Source organism: Vespa crabro, chromosome 9, assembly GCF_910589235.1.
Source record: "Vespa crabro chromosome 9, iyVesCrab1.2, whole genome shotgun sequence".
Classification (NCBI taxonomy): Eukaryota; Metazoa; Arthropoda; class Insecta; order Hymenoptera; family Vespidae; genus Vespa; species Vespa crabro.
In genome coordinates, this window is record NC_060963.1 from 1,215,001 (window position 1) to 1,235,000 (window position 20,000).

The window sequence follows — 20,000 nt, forward strand, 5'->3', positions numbered from 1 at the left end:
CGTTTTTTTTCTTCTTCTTCTTCTTCTTCTTCTTCTCGTAAAAATGAAAATTTACGAGTAAAACGGAATAACACGATTCGTGTACGTTCTTCTCTCCCTTTTCATCTATATAACCTATCTATATCAGAGTTGTTTCGAAATTCTTTAAAAAAAAAAAAAAAAAGAAAAAAAATATCGCCAATCCTTGTCACCGTTAACGAAAAATAATCGTTTAATATCCGCGAACACACTAGAATCGAATTCGAATAGCTCTCGAATTTCTCTGTCATTACATAGTTTACAGTAGCGGAACGTATCAAGAGAGAAAGAGAGAGACAGAGAGAGAAAGAGAGAGAGATGCTATTACTGTCTCCTTATTCACGAATATAATTTGCTCATTCATTCATACCAATGAGAAATGATTCTCTGTTATACTTTCGGATGCTTTACGATCGTATATTCATTTTAAATGAAATTTAAATTTCTCTCTCTCTCTCTCTCTCTCTCTCTCTCTCTCTCTCTGTCTCATTTTAAATTTTCCATTTTAATCCCAAAGATAAGATTTATTTTATTATTCAAACGTTAAATATCAATGACGTTTCTTGTTAAAACGATGGAAGAATTTGAAGGAAGAAAGAAAACAAAGGAATAGAAATAAATAAATAAATAAAAAGAGAAAAAGGGGAGAAAAAAAAGAAAAAAGACAAAGAGGAAAGAAAAAAAAAAAAAAAAAAAGGAGAAGATGACACGAGAAGAAGGATAATTTGTTTTCACAGGATTCACCAAATCGTTTTATAATAATACGAAAGCGTCTTCATTTTCTTCCTATGGGTTTTTTTTTCTTCCTTCTTCCTTTCTTTCTTTCTTTTTTCTTTTTTCCTTTGTTTTATCACTTTTTACTACTACTTCTACTACTACTATTAAGTATTACTACTATTATTACTACTAAAAGTCTCCGCAAGATGCACGTAATGATACATAAGAGTCCATCTTCTTCTTTTTCTTTTGCCCTTTCTTTCATTCTTCCTTTCTTTCTTTCTCCCTTTTTTTCTTTTCTTTTCTGTTTTTTCTTTTCTCTGCTTTTCTTATTTCTTTTAATCTTGCACGGTGACCACGATGTCTCTGACGAATAATGATTGCAATGGTTAAATTGTCCATGGAAGAGGATAAAGGGAAATGGAGGCACCGAATACTGATGCTCTTTGGAAATTCCGTAAGAGTCATTATGCTATAACGAAAATAAAACGAGAGAGAGAGAGAGAGAGAGAGAGAGATAAAGAGAAAAGAGAAAGTGAAAGAGAGAGAGAGAGAGAAAGAGAGAGTAATAAAGAAAAAGAGTAAATTCTTTTCACGACGGGACCGCAATATATTGTTTTGTACCCTTCAAAGGTTTATAGCGTCGACGGGGCACTTGTTATGGCGATGGATGCACGTGTTCTAATGGATGCGTCAGTCTCTCTCTCTCTCTCTATCACCCTCTCTGTCTTTAATAGCATAGAGATATACGGAACTGGTATGTTAGAGAAAAAAAGAAAAGAAAAAGAAAACGAAAAAAAAAAAAAAAAAAAAAGCAACGAGAAGACAAAACGAGAAGGTTTTCTCTAAGGTCCAAAGTTAAACCAAAGAAGTATCTCTAAAAGTTGAATTCGAAGGTAGACGAGATGAATGATGAGCCGTTCTTCTTCAGGTACGGATTCAAGTCTTCTAAACTAAACACGTTTAATCTAATCGGATATTGTCTTTCTGTTTTTTTTTTTCTTTTCTTTTTTTCATTCCACGAAGAAAAAAATCTACAACGAATGGAAGTATCGTTTTGACGTTATTTTACGAATCAAAAAGTGTCGGCAAAGTAACAATAACTGTTAATGTTAACATTATATTTATGTTTCCGATCGAAATCGTAGGATAAATAAAATCGAATAAAATCAAATAAAAAAATGTACTGTCTCTATCTCTCTCCTACTCGTTCGCTATCGTACAATCTCGAAGGGTTCTTAAGTTTGACCTCGAAGCAAAAGCCGTCTGTAAGTACAACACACACGTCGAGGGAATGTTTCGTAAGTAAACTTAGTTGAAGAAAAAGAAGAAAATGAAGAAGAACAAGAAGAAGATGAAAAAAGAGACAAAAAAGAAAAAGAAGAAGAGTAAGAGGAGAAATACGAAGGTGCATCCCTGAAAGGGCATCGCTATCTGGCGCGGAAATCTTGGAGGACCCTCGTCCTCTCCTCTCTGTGTTCTATCACGTCGTATTCTCTCTTTCTTTCTCTCTCTCTCTCTCTCTCTTGTTCTTTATCTCGCTCTCGTTCTCGCTTTTTCCTCGTCTCTCCTTCGAAACTAAAGACTCTGACTCACCACCCTTGCACGTGTTCAATTTCAGCCCCTTTGAAAGCTCGTTCCTTATCCCTACGCGCTGGTCAGGATCGTCGAGAGAAAAATCCTGAAGCGTGGTCGAATAAGCAGAACGAGAGAGATCCTTTCTCGGCCGAGTGCTCCGCCCACAGGACCCTTCCTTCCTGGACACCAACAGGAGAAAGGATCGAGAGTCTGGAAAGACCCATCAAACTGCTTCGTCTTTGCATCGAGTGAGAGGGAGTGAGAGAAAAAGAGAGAGAGAGAGAGAGAGAGAGAGAGAGAGGGAGGGAGAGAGAGAGAAGAAAAAAAGAAGAAGAAGCTAGGTAGAAACGGTAAAGTAAAAACCAAGTTGGACCAAGATCGAGTCTTTACTTTTCAAACGTCGTCGGCAGATGATTCTTCTTTTGCGAAAAGTCATTGTTACCACTCTTAAAACTTCGCGTAAATCTACGTCGATCCTCCTCCTCCCCCTCCTCCTCCTCCTCCTCCAGCACCTCCTCCTCTTCTTCTTCTTCATCTTTTTTTCACGCGGCTTCTTTTCTTCCTTGACCAAAGTAATTCTTACTATCCAATATTGTCAATAAGAATGAATGAATCTTAGGCGCGGTCAGGGCGTATATACCATTCGCAAACAATTCGAATGTATAACGACGTTAATTTTATCGTATCGAAAGAAATAAAATTGAATTGAAGTAGAATGATCATTGTAGAATCACAGGCGTTTTGTAGGCCCGACACTTTATGAAATGCCTCCTCATTTCTACGATCTTATTATTGTCAGAATAAAATAGAACCAATTGATATTTGATCTAACGATCGATACAAATAAATCGAAACAAAGGGTAATTAGATATACGTATATAATTTTAATTTATTTCATCGATCGTTCTAAATTAATATGCACTAAGTTTAATAGATAAAATGCATCAGTCAATTTTTCTCTTCTCTCTTTTATCAACGTTCCTTTCCAACGCTCATGAGTTATGAATTAATCTCTTATTAGTGTATCTCGTAATTCATGCGATAATAACACGAACGACGATAATCGAAAGGGAAGATAATATATTAATGCTATATAAAAATGTTCTACAAAAATTCTTGAAATGGTTCATTCTTTAAACACTTATAATTAATCTTTTATTGTATATCATATATACTTATAACTAAGTTTATAATGTAGATACTTATACGATAATCTTATACGATAATATTTTCGAATATATAACATTTGATTATATATCAATTCGAGCTAAAGAATCCAAGACAATATATCTTTCATTCATACGTTCATAAAAATCTTTCGTATCCTGCGCGTCGTCAATCCTTCATTGCGGAAGTTGTAGAGAAAAAAAAGAAATAAATAAATAAATAAATAAAAAGATAAAAAATAAAAAACGAATAAGAAAGAACGAATCTCTTGGTGAACAGTGAATTTCGTTGGAACGAAGAAGAGACGAGAGAAATAATGTGAAAGAAAAGAAAAGCGCTCCATTCTTTTGGCAATAAGAAAAAAAAAAAAAAAAAAAAGAAAGAAAGAAAGAAAGAAAAAAGAAAAAAGACAAAACAAAAAAAGAAAAGGGACGAACGGAAGGAAGGAAGGAAATCAAATAGACAGGATACCACGATGACACGGTCTACGTTAATCCAACGATAGAAATCTCTTGGGTCACCGTCAATGACGCCGCCACCGGTCATCCCACGAATAAGAGCGACCGAGCGAACGATAGAAAGAGATAGAGAAAAAGGAAGAACAGTCGAAGGAAAGAAGAAGAAGAATAATAAGAAGAAAAAAAAAAAGGATATGGGGAAGGGGAGAACGTATAATTTATAACGATAATCCTTTAAGAATGGATCCGTGCTTCGAAAGGCAGATTCACGCTTCTCCGAGCATCAATAAGAGAACGATATATATGCTAGTTTCTTTCTTTCCCTCATTTCCCCCCGTTCTTCTTCTTCTTTCCACCCTTCCCCTTCCCCTTTGACCTTTCGAAATCCACTTTTACTTTTACTTCCTCTACTTCTTTCTCCCCCTCTCAACTCTTAAAAATTTCAACCGAATCTCCGTATCGTATCGATCGTGCAGAAACGAGAACTCGGGGGAGAAAAAGATTTTTCTACGTAGTTCACGACGTGTTTACATAGCTGCAGCACAACTGTTTATTTAGGAACATAATGGTACCTTCTAAACGAGAGAGAGAGAGAGAAATAAAATACGTATGGCAAAGATTTTTACTCCCTCTCCTTTGCCCCTTCCTTCTTTATCCCCTTGTCCTCTTCTTTTTTTCTTCTCCTTCTTCTCCTCTCTTCTTCGTCCTCTTCTTCTTCGACTACTACTACTACTACTACTACTACTACTACTACTACTATTATTCTCTATTTTATCCTGGTTTTACGAAAAATCTGTGATCACATGTTCCTCATTCCTAACGTACATACGTCGAAAGAGATTCTAGATCGAAGTTTACGTCCGCACTCGAGAACGGTATAACAAGTACTATTTGATATTGAGATACACACAAGCCTTGTCCTCGAGATTCTCTTTATTGTATACATATATATATATATATATATGTATATGTTTGTTAACCTTTGAGAAACGTCCTTCGTACCTCTCTCTCTCTCTCTATTTATCTCTCTCTTTCTATATCCACACCACATGTTTATATTCTTTTTCGACGGTAATGTTATCGTCGAACGAAACAATTCCACGAAATTCTCTCTGAATCATCATTCATTGATTCCCTCTATTTTTCGTTAATTAATACGACATATCGACAGAGGAGGGAATAAATGGACATTTGAAATTTTCACCGCGATTAAATAGACATGATAACTTTTTATAATATTATCGACGAATTTAAAAATATATTTTATTTGTAAACGATCCATTTTGATGATATTATTACGACATGCGACTACGATTTCACGCGGTACTTTTTTTTTCCCTTCTTTTTCCTTTTTTTTATTTTTACATCTATTTCTCAATCAAATTTTTGCATAAAATAAAATTAATTTATCATTGGATCTTATTATTACGCTTCCTAACGACGAACTATCATTTCTTGATACGTATGTACAATTATCGGATTATTATTTATTAAATCTAAATTTATTACAATAATTATATCTGTAAAATAAAAATTAGCTTGGAGAGGATAAAAAGTAAAAAAAATAAAAAATTAATAAATAAATAAATAAAACAATAAAAAGAAACGAATTTATATCTTTAAAGATGATCTAACGTTTGGAGAATGTTAGAAGGCGTCGAGGGTATACCAAAAAGCAAATCTACCTATATATACACCAAAAAGGATTCACCCTAGTTTTCTTTTTCTTTTTCTTCCTCCCCCGTTTTACGAGGCATTGAAAATGATGAAATTTGCTATTGAAACGAAATACGTGACGCCGCATGAGTCGAGCGAGTTAGTCGAAAAAGATCGAGAGATCGTCAGATCGAGAGAGGGAGAGAGAGAGAGAGAGAGAGAGAGAGAGAGAGAGAGAAAGAGATGCTAAATGAAAAAAGGATAGAAAGAGAATGATCTCTTTCTAAATCTTTCTTTCACGAAAGAGATCCCAATGAGTGCATCCACCCACGTTAAATTTACCTTTGAAATATATTGTACCAGACAAAGTTACCGAAAGGTTCCGAGATCTTTGCATCCGGCCAAGAATACGATGGGATTCGTTTCGTTTTCTTACGGAGTGAAAGAGAGGTAAGAAAAACGGGAGAAACTTTAGGACGAGTCGACAAATGCGATCCCAAAAAGTTTGCGGATTCAACGCGCTCGCAAGAAGACACCCCCACGTTTTTACGTTCTTGCTTTTACACATAAGTACATATATACATATATATATATATATATGTAGGTAGTTATACGAAGAGACGAATTGAATGGCCTCGTTTTGCAGGTTCGAACCTGTACGAACGAGCACGAACAGGTCGCGAGGAAAAGCATCGAAAGAAAAAAGAAAAAAAAGAAAAAAAAAGAAAAAAAGGAAGACACTTTTGCTTCGTGCGTGCCCGTATGTTTGCGTAATCCTCCTATCAAAGGCAACGAGGAATTCTCCTCTTTCTCCTCCACCCTATTTTTCACGTAAAAAGGAAATTCGAGAAACGTGTTCGAACTTGCACGCGAGCTGTATCGCTTCTCCTACCATTTTCTTTTTTTCTTTTTCTTTTCTTCTCTTCCCGCTTCTTTTTCTTTATTTTTTTTTGTGTTTTTTTATTCTTTTTTTTTTTTACTTCGGGACCAACGTGAAATCGACTCGCGAAAATTGACTTTCAAAGTTCGTTTTTTCTTAAAAAAAAAAAAGTACAGGGCAAAAAAGAAATAAGTAAAATCAATAAATATTATTTCTCCGGAAAGATTTAAAAAAGCAAAAAAAAAAAAAACAACAAAATATATATATATATATATATAAATTTATTAAGGAACGTTTAAAAGACGCGATCGAGAATAAGAAGAGAAGAGAAGAAAAAGAAGAAGAAGAAAAAAAAAGGAAAGGAATTTGAAAAACAGTTTCGTCCGAAACTTGATCATCCCGATTCAAAGGCAAATGTTCGTTCTCCTGACCCAGAATCCCAACCCTTTTATCCGTATCCGTGTCCTATCCATGCGAAAGGGTTAACGGAAGCATGATCACAATAGGACAAGGAAAAGGATTTCCCTTTATCGTTGAAGGGATTCACCTGTGAAAGGGTTGAGCCAATGAACAATACTAGAAATCCTAGAGTCGATCGTTTCGGAAACGTTATCCGACAACACGACAAGTGTTAGAGTAACCGAGCCCGTTACTTAAAGTATTACTCGTTGCGAGACTCATACGATATAAAAAAATCAAAATCGATGGAGAGAGGAAAAAAAGGAGGAGAGAGAGAGAGAGAGAGAGAGAGAGAACGAAGCAGCTGGTTTTCCAGAAGAAGAAAAAAAAAAAAGAAATATGTATGTGGAAGAGCAGCTGCGAAAAATATTATTTTCTGGAAGAACTTAATACTCGTCGAGATCATTCGGCAGGTCCCTTTCGAAAAGAAGAGAAGGAACACAACCCTTGATGTTTCTTTGATCCTTCTCGATTCGCTCTACTCCGATCGAAAATTTGTCTTATTCCCTAACCAGCCGCTACCACCCTTCCTTCCTACTCTACCTCCCTCGCACTCCTGCCGACCGTTCCCTCCCGCTCACTTCTCTTCACTCAATCCAACCCACCTTTTATATATATATATATATATATTTTTTTTTTCTCTCGGCGATTACGTTCAACGGGCTCATACATACATCGTAAAGAACGAACGGACGGACACACGTGCACAGCTTGACACATCCATCAGAAGAAATTCACCCACTACCTTTTGTATGGAACAAGCTCCGTTTGACCCTTTTCTACCTGAATATCCCGTCAAAAATAGGGTGTTCTTACCCCGTACGGTGCTACCCCATTGAACCGTATAAGATATGCATCTACGTTCCTGAATGCCCGAAGAAAATAAGGAAATTCCATCGGAGATTTTCGTGATTTTGAATAATATTGCATCCCCCTTTCTTTTTTCTTTTTTTGGTTTCTTTTCTCTCTCTCTCTCTCTCGCCCTCCTTCGTCACAATCATCTCGTCGTTCCTTTCTCTCTCTCTTTCTCTCTCTCTCTCTCTCTCTCTCTCTCTTTCTTTCGTTTTGCCGTTTCGTACGCATCGCTCGGCTCGGACGTTTGAAAGGATAGAAAGGGTCCATAAGGGATGAGGATCTATAGGCGGCCCTTTTTATTGTACCATCGAAAAATTTCTACGGGACCGACTCGAATGGACAAAGGATTCCACGTACTTTCTGACGATGGACAAGCGACGGTAAAAGCGTGTATAAAGGATTTATCAGCGATGGACACCACCACGAAGAAGGGTGTAGGACTAAACGAGAAAGAGAGAGAGAGAGAGAGAGAGAGAGAGAGGACAAAAAACAGATCGAAAACTTCAACGAATTCTCTTCTAAAACTCACCTAAACACTTTTCACCCGATCGTGTTCGTTGCTATCATCAAATTTTCGATGACTCCTTATCTGAAAAATATAAACAAAGATAGAAATTAATAAGATCATAAATATCATATTCAATGATCATTATTGAATCATTATTATCTATGCCATTATCATAGTCATCAAATATTAATCCCAATTTTTTTTTTGTTTTTTTTTGTTTTCTTTTTTTTTTTACTTCTAATCGTTCTTTTCACGCAATTCATGGTGGGACTTAAAAGAAAAAAGAAAAAAAAAACAAACAAACAAAAAACAATAAAAAGAAAAAACAGAAGAGAAGGAATGATCGAGAGATCGTTTCTCTTTTAAAACTTCAGTTCGTTCTTCGTTCACCCTTTCGAGGAGGAGAAATAATTCTGCCCGATTACGCATGGTACCGCCCTAATAACCGAAATTCGGTATCGACGAGAGACAGAGAGAGAGAGAGAGAGAGAGAGAGAGAGAGAGAGAGAGAGAAAGAGAGAGGGGTAGAACGACTGGATACTCTTATAAAAAAAAAAAAAATGAAAGAAAAAAAAAGAGAAAAATCTTTAATACCAAAAATAAGAGAGAGAGAGAGAGAGAGAGAGATGGTAATAGTCCTACTATAAATTCATCCCGTTGTGGGATATATCGCGACGAGAGATGTAGCTTATCCCCCTTCTCCGCCCGACTTCGAATGGATATTAAAAAAGAAAAAAAAGATGAGAGAGAGAGAGAGAGAGAGAGAGAGAGAGAGAAAAGAAGAGATAAAATTCCAATTATGAAGATCTCTATCTGCTCGTCTACCTGCCGAAAACGATTACCAGCACCGTCCAAGCGAGAAATAATAAAAAAAGAAAACTAATACGGTAGTCCATAGTCTATGTATCTTCTTGCTTTCTTTTTCACCCTTGTCCTTCGTCTTCTTTTTCTTTGTTTTTTAGTTTGCTCGTTGTTTGTTTCTTTTTTTCTTATATATATATATATATATATATATATATATATATATATATATATATATTACTTTCACCAATCACTCGTTGGAGCATTGAATTCTCGAAGGAACATACGAATGTATACTTGAAACGCGATATCTCGATTATGCTACACACACACACACACACACACATACACATATATCTACATATATAAAAGGAAAAAAAAAAGAAGAAAAATGATCGGACGATATGGACATTTTTTTCGAAAGTGGTACCTCATAGAAAATTCGATCGAGAAGAAGGCTGATGCGATTAACACGATAGAAGGAGGACTCTGCGGTGTTCACCCTAAGGCATTGATAAAACGAGTACCGATATCGCACGTGATATCGCACGTATACTTAAAAGTAACCGAAGAACACGGGAACGTGATTCACGCGGTGTAAAGAAGGGATCGCAAGGGAAAAAGAAAAGAAAACAAAATAAGAAAAAAAAAAAAAAAGAAGAAGAAGAAGAAAAATAACAAAGAGAAGAGAAGAGAAGAAAAGAGTTGAGGAGTGGAGAGGAGATGAGAGGAGAGGAGAGAAGGGATAAGCGTTGTACGTATCTCGATCAAGTCGATCTTGAAATCGCGGCGATTACGTGTCTCGCGAGAGTGGAACGACGACGAGAAGAAGAAGAAGAAGAAGAAGAAGAGGCGGAGGAGAGGAAAAGAAAAAAGAAAGGGATACGGAGGAGGAGGAGGAGGAGGAGGAGGAGAAGTAGGGAATGAGGGACGAGGCGGAAGAGAAAAAGGAACGATGCGTGTATATATGTACGTAAGAAAGAGAGATAAAGAGAGAAGGACGAAAGATCGCTTGCACCTGCCGCTGACGTCAGAAGGGACTTCTTGTTTGTACCTGCGCAGAGCCCCGGGGGTCACTACTACTGTTTTAGGCGAGTCTTCTTTTCTTTCCTGCCCCTTTAACCGCGAGCTACGAAAAACGCGCTCCTGTCTTCTCTCTCTCTCTCTCTCTCTCTCACTCTCTCTTTCCTCTCTTGCTTTCTATCCTTGCTTCGTGTATTATTTATATGCTAATGAAAAGTCGAGGACGCCAGAAAGAAGAAAGAAAAGATTATGTATTATTCTCTATCTATCTCTCTCTCTCTCTCTCTCTCTCCCTCTCTATTTATCTCTCTCTTTCTCTTTCTCTTGTATATCTCGCCATTACGATTATGATATACGTGCAGAATGGAATACAAGCATTTTATACGTATACCATAGTTGAGATTAATGCCGGATTTAATGAGCTGCTAAAGTAAATTTTAATCGAATACGCTGCGGGCGTTCGCTCTCATGGATTTGAGATTTTTATCGGCCGTTAATGAACCCTTCTGCCCCGGGTAGAGATCCCTTTTCACTAGACATGACACATTACTCTCTCTCTCTCTCTCTAGAATGTATCTTTATGTTTTTTCTTGCTCCTACATTATTACCAATGTATACTTTATCTCATCTATACCTCATTGTTTTATATCGTTCTCTCTCTCTCTCTCTCTCTCTCTCTCTCTCTCTCTCTCTCTCGGATTCTTTGAAATCGATTATAAAAATTAATATAACACAACGATTATCTTTGAGAAACACTTTCGACGTTTATCATTTTCTTCTTTCGTAATCACGAACATTATTCATCTTTCTTTCCTTATACGGATATAAAGGGAATAAAAATGAATTAAGCATATGCACGAACGAATCTAATCGGATCGAATTGATTTTGAAATATTCTTTTAAAAGAATAAAGGAAGGAAAGAAAGGCAGGAGGGAGGGAGATAGGGAGGAACTCGATGACTCCGCCTCACAGGACGATGTACGATGCAAAATAATTTCGATAAAATCGATATAGCAAAACGGCAAAGATAAGATTGGCAAGAGCAACTTGGCTCTAAAAGAGAAAGAGATAGTGGCGTTTTAATCGAGATCAAGTCAAGTCGAGAACGTCGTTTCTAATCTACCGAGGCCGACACGAGGGAACGTTCGAAATCGTTGCCGCGTGAAACAACCGTCTTCTTATCTTGATATGTTACGCCAGAACGACGTTTTACCATCTAACTCATTTGCATAATCTAATATCCTCGGTTAAACGCCGTCGAACGATACGTCCGAACATCAGGATATACTTTTCTTCTTTCTTCTTTCATCTTTCATCTTTCATCTTTCTTCTTCTTCTTCTTCGTCTTCGTCTTCTTTCTTCTCTTTGTTCTTTCTCATCTTTTTTTCTATCCTCTTCTTTTTTTTTATCTCACTTCTTCGAAGCTTCTTTCCTATTCATCTATCTATCTCCTTTCAAACGCCATTGGCTCTTACTTTTTTTCTTATCTTCTTTCATTTTATTTTTCTTGTTTCTTTTCTTTTTTTTTTTTTCTTTCTTTTTTATCCTTCTCGTTTATTTTTTTATTTATTTGTTCCTTTCTTTTTTCCTTTTATGTCTTTTTTTCTATTTCTTTTTTTTTTTTTTTTTTTTTTTTTTTTTTTTGGTCCTCTCTTTATAAGTAGCACACCTATCATATTCGAACGTGTCTCTCGCAAATTCGTGGGTTCATTGTACTCGCGAGCTTCTCTTCTAAATCTTTTGAGAACGACGATACGAATAAAATGTATTTACAAAAAGCAATCCATGTATTAAGGGGAAAACAACAATAACAACAACAGTTGCTTTGTGTACATATCAAGGCTCTTATGAAATATCAATCGTTCGAAATAAAAATCCTGTAAATTAAGAGAGACTGTGATGATGATTTTCTTTTCTTTTTTTCCTTTTTTCTATTTTCATTCTTATTTTTATACTAGTTAATATTTCATCTTTTCGACGTTCAAATTTTACGATTGAATCAAAAAAAAAAAAAAATATATAAAAAATAAATAAATAAATAAAAAAAGCTTTACGAAAATTGGATTAACAAAAAAAAAAAAAAAAAAATTCACAATGCCTCTTATATATCACGAACCGCACGATCGATGATATTTTTCTTCTTTTACTTTTAATTCAAATCGAAACAAAAAAAGAAAAAAGAAAAAAAAGAAAAACAAAAATTAAAAAGAAGAAAAAAAAAAGAAAGATAAATAGCAAAAGCAACTCTCAGTGAAATCGTTGTCCTGGTAAAAAAAAAGGGATAACGATTTTTGGCTTGTAAATATGCGAGATAAGTTTTAGGGAGGTAAGTTTCGCTTCGATATATCGTCATGACCGATCGTCGACCGGTTCCTAAAACACGATCGAACCGATCTCTCGAATTAATTAGAATTCGACGGACGCGTTGAGAGAACCGGTTATAAAATCCTTTCGGGGCAAGGGAAGAGGAAGGATAAAAGTCGTCGTCGTCCCCCTCCCTTCCTCTCTCCCTACCCCGCCACCCCCCCCGTTTGATAGGACCAAAAGAATTTGATTTCTTAACTACGAAAGTGGTAGGACGCGGATCATCTAATTGAGACGGAATCAACTCGAAGATATAATTAAAAGGTCTGAATATTATAAAAAGATTATCTTTTTGATTTGCTTAATATTTTCTTCTTTTTACAAATAAAAAAGGATAACGACGGATAAAAACTTAACTTACTTATAACAAATAATTTTATTCGTCGAAAGGATATTTTAAATAACGATTGACTTTGTAGAGAAAAAAAAAAAAGACACAGAAAAAAAAACATAAAAAAAAAAACAACAACAACAAAAAAAAAGAAACATCGCCATGTAACAGGTCGTTGATTCGAGTATACATATACATATATATATATATATATATATATATATATATATATATATACATAGTGAAAGGATCGTTCCTTCCATTCTTTTCTCTTTTTGCTTTTATTTTTGTTTTCGGAAATAAAAAAAAAAAAAAAATAAATAAATAAATAAATTTTATGTGTCGAAACGATATTAATATCGTCGGCTTTACAAAATGATAAATAAAACAGTATATATATAAATATATATATATACATATATCAATATATCAAACAGGTCGTTACACCTCGTCAGTCTCGTTGCTCCAGCCGGTTCCTCGAAAAGAGCAAGAAGCGAGAAAGAGAGAGAGAGAGAGAGAGAGAGAGAGAGAGAGAGAGAGAGAGAAACGACTGGTTTCTTGAGATTTTCATTTAGTACTATCTATCTCTCTGTCTCTCTTCCTCTCCTTTTATTTCTATCTTTCTCCTATCCCCACCACGATATGAGGAAAAACGTTTAGATTACGACCTTGCTTATTTACGGGAAGCATCGGTATGTTCATTGCCGTATGCACTCTTGCGCACAGCGAATAGCACGTAGGCGAAAAACCTGTTCGACTAATCGATCGAATCCTTCTTGTCCTTAAACAACCCAACGCCACCTACGTTTTTCCTATTTTTCTCCAAACGAGATCTCTATTGCCGATATAATTTTAAAACCGGTGATATGCTAGGCAAAAAAAAAGAAAACAAAAAAAAGAAATGGATTACGATATAATCGAAAATGTTTTCTAAACGTCCTCCTGAAAATAATACTTTATATATATATATATATATATATTATATAAGAAAAGATTCAGATCGTCGAATTAATCGACGAGAGATATCTAACATTTAAATTCGTAGCATAGAAAAAGAAGTTGTAATAAATTAATTAATTCATCATTTTTTATAATACTTTTTTTTTCTTTTTTTTCTTTTTTTTTTTTAGATGAAGAAAGATTCAGATCGTCGAAGTGATCGATTAAAAATTAATGCGTCTTATTTCATTTCTGACATATATATCTGTAGGCAAAAAAAAATTGCAATAAATCGATTATTTCAAAATATAGAATATTATTTAACGGAGATGGTTATAAGAAGAATAAATTTACAAAAATTTTCATCGTAGTATGAGACATGAGTTCTTTCTATTTCGGTGTCGTTTACAAAAATACTTATAAAGTATCTATGCAAATATGATCCTTATACGAGATAATTTGAAAAATAAAAAGAGAAAAACTTCCTAATAATATTCAGAAATAATTCCAATTAGATTTATTAGAACACTTAGTCGTGTTGTTCTAAACGATAGAAAGATTAACTTGCTTGTGCAGGTTGCAAGGTCGGGTTTCACCTGCTTACGTACCGTAATTTGGAGGTGCAAGTGAAAACAAATACTTCGGACTATACCTGCAAGCGGGAACTTTTTCAAGGGGAAGAAGAAAAGAGGGGATAAACTTCGTGGTCCGTAAAGTTTACATCCCCTACTGTGAGCCCTCTCTCCTCCTCTCTTTCCCTTTCGCTCCCTACTCTTATATCCCAAAATCTCTATCGAGTTCTCTCTCAGTGGAAAATAAACTCCCTTTAAAACGTTATCCAAACACGAGAAACGAGGAAGAATTGACAATTGGAAAGTTTAAATATTTAAATCTAACGTAATGATAAGGTACCACCATCTTGTTTAAATAAATGTAAATGAATGATGGCTTTTTACTCGTATAATTGAGGATTATCGTAAGCACCTGTATACGTTGAGAACAGGTTGTTAAAAAAAAAAAAAAAAAAAAAAAAAAAAAGGGAGTGCAGAAAAAAAAACAAAAAAACAAAAAAAAAAAAAAAAAAAAAAAAATAGGATAGGTCATGGAAGAAGAGAATCCAACAACAAAGATTTTTCATTGTACCGATCGAAATAAATCCCCCGATTGTGAGTAGAAAAAGTTGTTGAGTAGATGAACAAAAAAAAAAAAAAAAAAGAAAAAAAGAAAAAAAGAAAAAAAGGAGAAGGACAAAAAAGAAGGGAGGGCAAGTTTTTTCGTCGTTTCGCGGCTAATAGACGCTAGTCACGAGGCCATAGGGTATGTATGATAGAACCGCGTGAGTCCACGTGGAGATACATCTCTCTCTCTCTCTCTCTTTCTCTTTCCCTCTCCATCTGTAAAAGTGAAAGAGGGAGAGAGAGAGAGAGAGAGAGAGAGAGAGAGAAAACAAGCAGAAGGTATACTTAACGACTGTAAGGGTCGCCTTAGTTATCTCGATGCATCTAAACCTCGTCGACTCTCCCCTCGACTCTTCTTGAAGAGAACTCGCTGTGGGGGTAATGGTGGAAGCCTGAGCGTGCGCTCGCGCGACCACATTATTACCCCCCGTTAATCACCGTAGGATGCACTCGTGAGAAGTTAATTGCATCTCCATTGGTCGATCGAGCGGGCGGGCGAGGGGGGGGGGGGGGAGAGGAAGAAAAAAGAAAAGCAAAAAGGATGAGAAAAAAAAAACCAAATCTACAGATTCTCAGCAGGTGCGATATGCCTTTCCTTCTATCTCTTGCAACACACTAATGCAACTTACACGTAATGATAATAATAATAATAATAATAATTATATCATTATTATAATAATAATAACAATAATAATAAAATAATTTTTGACATCGTACCGGTTTCATTAATCGATTTCAATAGACCTCTGGCAATTAACTTCCAGTCCATGGAAGAAATTAATAAAGATAAATTGGACGATTAAGAGTTCACGCGAAGGTGAGGAGTAATAAGTGAGTAAAGTAATAACTCTCGGAATAAAATCATACCGAGTATATATACATACATACATACATATACATATATATATATATATATACACATATATATAAAAACATATACATAAGACTTGTCAAATTTCGTTATGATAATCGAGCGTAATACGTGCCGTGTAATCGGATAATCAGACCGAGACGATCGACCCAGTTAAATCGCGAGCTTGTACTCGGTCGGATTTGCGTGGAATTTCCTGTCGCGTGTGTGATCGAGAAAGTAGAGAGATAATAAAAAAAAAAAAAAAAAAAAAAAAAAAAAAAAAAAAGAAAAAAAACAAAAAACAAAGAAAAAAGAAAGAAGAAAGAGAAAATTGAAAAAAGGAAGAAGGAAAAAAACCGCAAAAAAGATATAAACTAAGGGGAAGATTAAATAAATAAATAAGTAAATAAATAAATAAATAGATGGATAAAAATAAAGATAAATGTAGTGCAATGTAGATAAAATCGGAGAAATCGGATATGTATGTATCTACAGGAACGTGTCAATGCTTACGTGTCAAGACAGGCACGAACTCGTCGCAACAGGTTCGATCCTGTTCGCTAGTTGTAGGAGAAAGAAAAGATCCACCCTTGATGCCTTTGATGCTTTCCTCTAAGACGTAGCTAGAGAGAAGCTTAGAAAATAGAGAGGGCTGCTTTCGAGAAGGTTGAAATCCGAGACGAGTCTTTTCCAACGCGGAAAGGAAAGATCGAAGGGTGACTAAGGTGAAGGATAGTCGAAGAAAGATGCTCTCTCTTTCTCTCTCTCATTCTTCTTCTCTTTGGTGGGGGTGGGTATACTAGAATCTACTAGAGAGTTTGCCGGGGTGCTCTTCTCGTTATACCGACTCAAATGTTGATCGGAGCAAAGAGAGCAAAAGAGAGAGAAAGAGAGAGAGAGAGAGAGAGAGAGAGAGAGAGAGAGAGAGAGTGTGTGTGTGAGAGAGAGAGAGAGAGAGGGTCGAAAAGAGAAGAGAAGAGAAGAGAGACCGGCAGATGGTCGGCGTGGACCCCGACGTGGGAAGCTCCGAATTCTCCGAGTTCCCACAGCCAGAATGCACCTGCCCTACCCCCACTCTAACACCCCGTCCTGCCGGGACGGCTTATATAAGGGCCGGGGTTGCTCGTCTAAGGCATCATTCGCTCACTAGCGCTTCGCTGAAAAGCATCTGAAAAACGTATAAAAAGCAGCGTATAAGCGAGATAGATATATTATCATATCGATCACGCCGTTCACGTTTTCGAGAGGCACTCATATACATATTGCATACAAATATATCTATATATATATATATATATGTGTATACGTACATATGTATATATATATGCACATATATAGACATATACATTTGTATCGACTTTAATCGTATAAGTCGGTCGTAGTCGTCTTCTTCTCGCGTTCCGACCAGAGAGTTTGCACGGAAAACCGGTTCAGTGCGCGGGTTCCGTGGTGGAAGAAGAAGAAAAAGAAGAAGAAGAACAAGAAGACCGACGAGTGAAAAGGAACGACAAGAGAGAAAACAAGAAGAGAAAAAGATGGCTGCCACCACTATGAGCCACGTGTTCGAATACGAGAACGAGTTGAACGATAACTTATACAATCTTAAGATGTCGGGCAACAACAAGGCCAGCAGCAACGGGACCAAAAGCATGAGGAGAATGTTGAAGCCTCTGTTACGTTTGCTCAAAAAGAAAACGGGCAAGGGCAAATACGGTAAGGGCCAAAAAGCCATGCCGCAATCAGAGATCTTCACCGAGGAGGTCGACAATCAGAACAACGCGAACGAGGCATTGGAAAGAAGATTATTGGCCGAACTCCAAGATGCTGAGGAGGGTGCAGCCATCACCGTTTGTCTTGACGGTCAAATGACAGTCGTGCCGGTTGTTCCTGGTCAGTGTTACGTCCCTGTACACTTTGCTCACACCCACGCTGGTGACTTTTATTGGACGACCCTCAGCCTCGCGGACAGTGATCTCTGCTACAAGGAACGAGCTTTCTCGCAATACCAAACACCGGAGATGCAAGTCGCGTGAAAGGAAGCCTGTCCGCATGTCATAATGCATTCCTTCGATCTCCATCATCATTATCATCATCATCATCATCATTATCATCATCCTGATGGTCCATCTCACTTGGACTCTATAACTTTAATTAAAGTCAAAGATATTGTTGTTGAGAGAGCAACGCAATAGAAATAAATCGAGATCGCGCCTCGGCCTATACATAAGAAACTTTAAGATAAGATACATCGAAACTGTGATCCATAGTTTAAATAGATAGAGAAATAGATTTTAATTTATATGAAGACATACGGCAAGACTTTTCCATTGTGTATTCTTAGAGATACGTTAATACGATAAGTCTGACTCGAGATTAAGAGGGTTGGACGATTGAAGAGATTCTAGTAGTGTTCTATATACATATTGTATATTATTTTTTTTCTCCTTTATTTTTTCTTTTTTTATTTTTTTTTTTTCTTTTTTATCTCGCGATGATATCGATCGCAATTGTGATAATCTCTGTACCTATTCAGAATATATTAGATATATTTATAATCTAGCATATCCATATTGTGATATTGGCTTTAAAATATACCGCCATGGATCGGCGGAAATTTCCTAATGTCTTCCAAGTATTTTTAATAAAACATTATAAACAAATTCTATTGTTGTGTCGATTGAAAGAGCCATCCCTTACCTTGACCTTGATTAACTTTACGTTTATTTTTTAATGTATAATACTTAAGTAAATAACCGCATATAAATTCGGTAATAAAAAAAAACAAAAGAAAAAAAGAGAAAAAGAGAAAAACTCGAAGAAGAGACAACGAGTTCAGAGACTCTTCTGAGAGATTCTTATTTTCAAAATGCATGCATTTATGATCTTTCGTGTGCATAAAAAAAAAAAAAAAAAGAGAGAAGATCGAAAATTTCTTTCGAAAGATTTGGTTAAACAAAATGATAGAAAAAAATTAATCTTTAAAATACCTACGATAAACTTATATTGCAACATATTTTATATCAACATATGTATATACGTTGATTACGAATAGACGAAAATTGTGAACACGTGGACGTCGCATATGGTTCGTACACATGTTCAAAGGTAGGACGAACGAGTGCATGAATTCACATGATTTTCCGTAGCACAGTTTGAATCAGAGGGGAGAATTTGGTTGGACGACCCTCTAGTGACGAAAAAAAAAAAAAAAAAAAGAAAGAAAGAAAGAAAGATAACAAAGGACACTAAGGTGCCCGATGACCGTATACATCCAATGATAATAGAATAACAGTAAGGGTGAATATTTCAAGTAGGGGGATAATCTCGATAGGGTTAATTCAATATCGTATTTATTTAACGGTTAGTATAACAGGAAATCCATGGGATTGACGCTCTTATATGCGCGTATGGCTCTATCAAACGATTAAGAATCATTGTAACACAAGCGGGAAGTATAAAAAATAGAAGGGAGAAAAAAGAGAATCGTATAAAAAATAAATTCATCGACGAATCGCGATGCACGTGCTAGTAAATAAATAAATAGATAAATAAATAAATAAATAAAAAAAAAAAGGAAGAAAAAATAAAAAGAAAACAACAAAAAATGAGAGAAAAAAAAGAAAAGAAAAATTTTTGTTAGAAATGTTAGAACGAGCGAAATAAAATAGATACATTTTGAAGTCGAGGGTTGACGTGTCGAGCCTGAAGGGTAGGCAATCCTTCGTACAACCCTGTATTAGAAACATTCGGCCTGACTCGCGTTACGAAGACGAAGAGCTAAAAGATACATCTTTGACACTTTCTAAAGTGACGAAATATTTTCTTATTTTTCACGTCAAAGGAGAAGGGAAAAAGAAAGAAAGACAGAAAAAAAAAAAAAAAGAAAGAAAGAGAAAGAGAGAAAGGGAGAAATTATCAGTCCATAATTACATCGAAATGTCTCTTTTTTTTCATTTCACTGGATCGTACATACCTCTCTTAAGTAGATCGATTAAAGTATGGTACCAGTCAGTGTCGCGTGGACGAGAGAAATAAAACGACAAAGAGAGAGAGAGAGAGGGGGGGGGGGGGAGGAGGGAGAGAGAAAAAAAAGAGAATTTTTAATCGAAATAACAGAGACGACAAATTCGGGATTATTTCGAAAGGAATAAAAACATTTCCCGATCGTGCCTCTTTAACATCGGAAATTTATCGGAATGGGAAATCGTTAAAGA

At 35.9% G+C, this 20,000-nt stretch overlaps 1 protein-coding gene and 1 long non-coding RNA gene across 2 annotated transcripts in view; one reads left to right on the forward strand and one right to left on the reverse strand.

The window, feature by feature from the left end:
* LOC124426425 overlaps positions 1–20,000 on the reverse strand; it is a 129,977-nt gene that overhangs the window by 74,385 nt on the left and 35,592 nt on the right. The window contains exon 3 of the long non-coding RNA XR_006942721.1: positions 8,318–8,377. This is a non-coding gene — a long non-coding RNA (uncharacterized LOC124426425). The remainder of the gene's footprint in view (positions 1–8,317; positions 8,378–20,000) is intronic.
* On the forward strand, positions 16,902–18,328 carry LOC124426423. The gene has a single exon (XM_046968085.1). It carries the CDS (start codon positions 17,322–17,324, stop codon positions 17,817–17,819), a length of 498 nt encoding a protein of 165 aa, XP_046824041.1. The 5' UTR covers positions 16,902–17,321; the 3' UTR covers positions 17,820–18,328.

Excerpts from the sequence above, each read along its gene's own strand:
- LOC124426423 (XM_046968085.1), top strand. The coding sequence starts at position 17,322 with ATGGCTGCCACCACTATGAGCCACGTGTTCGAATACGAGAACGAGTTG.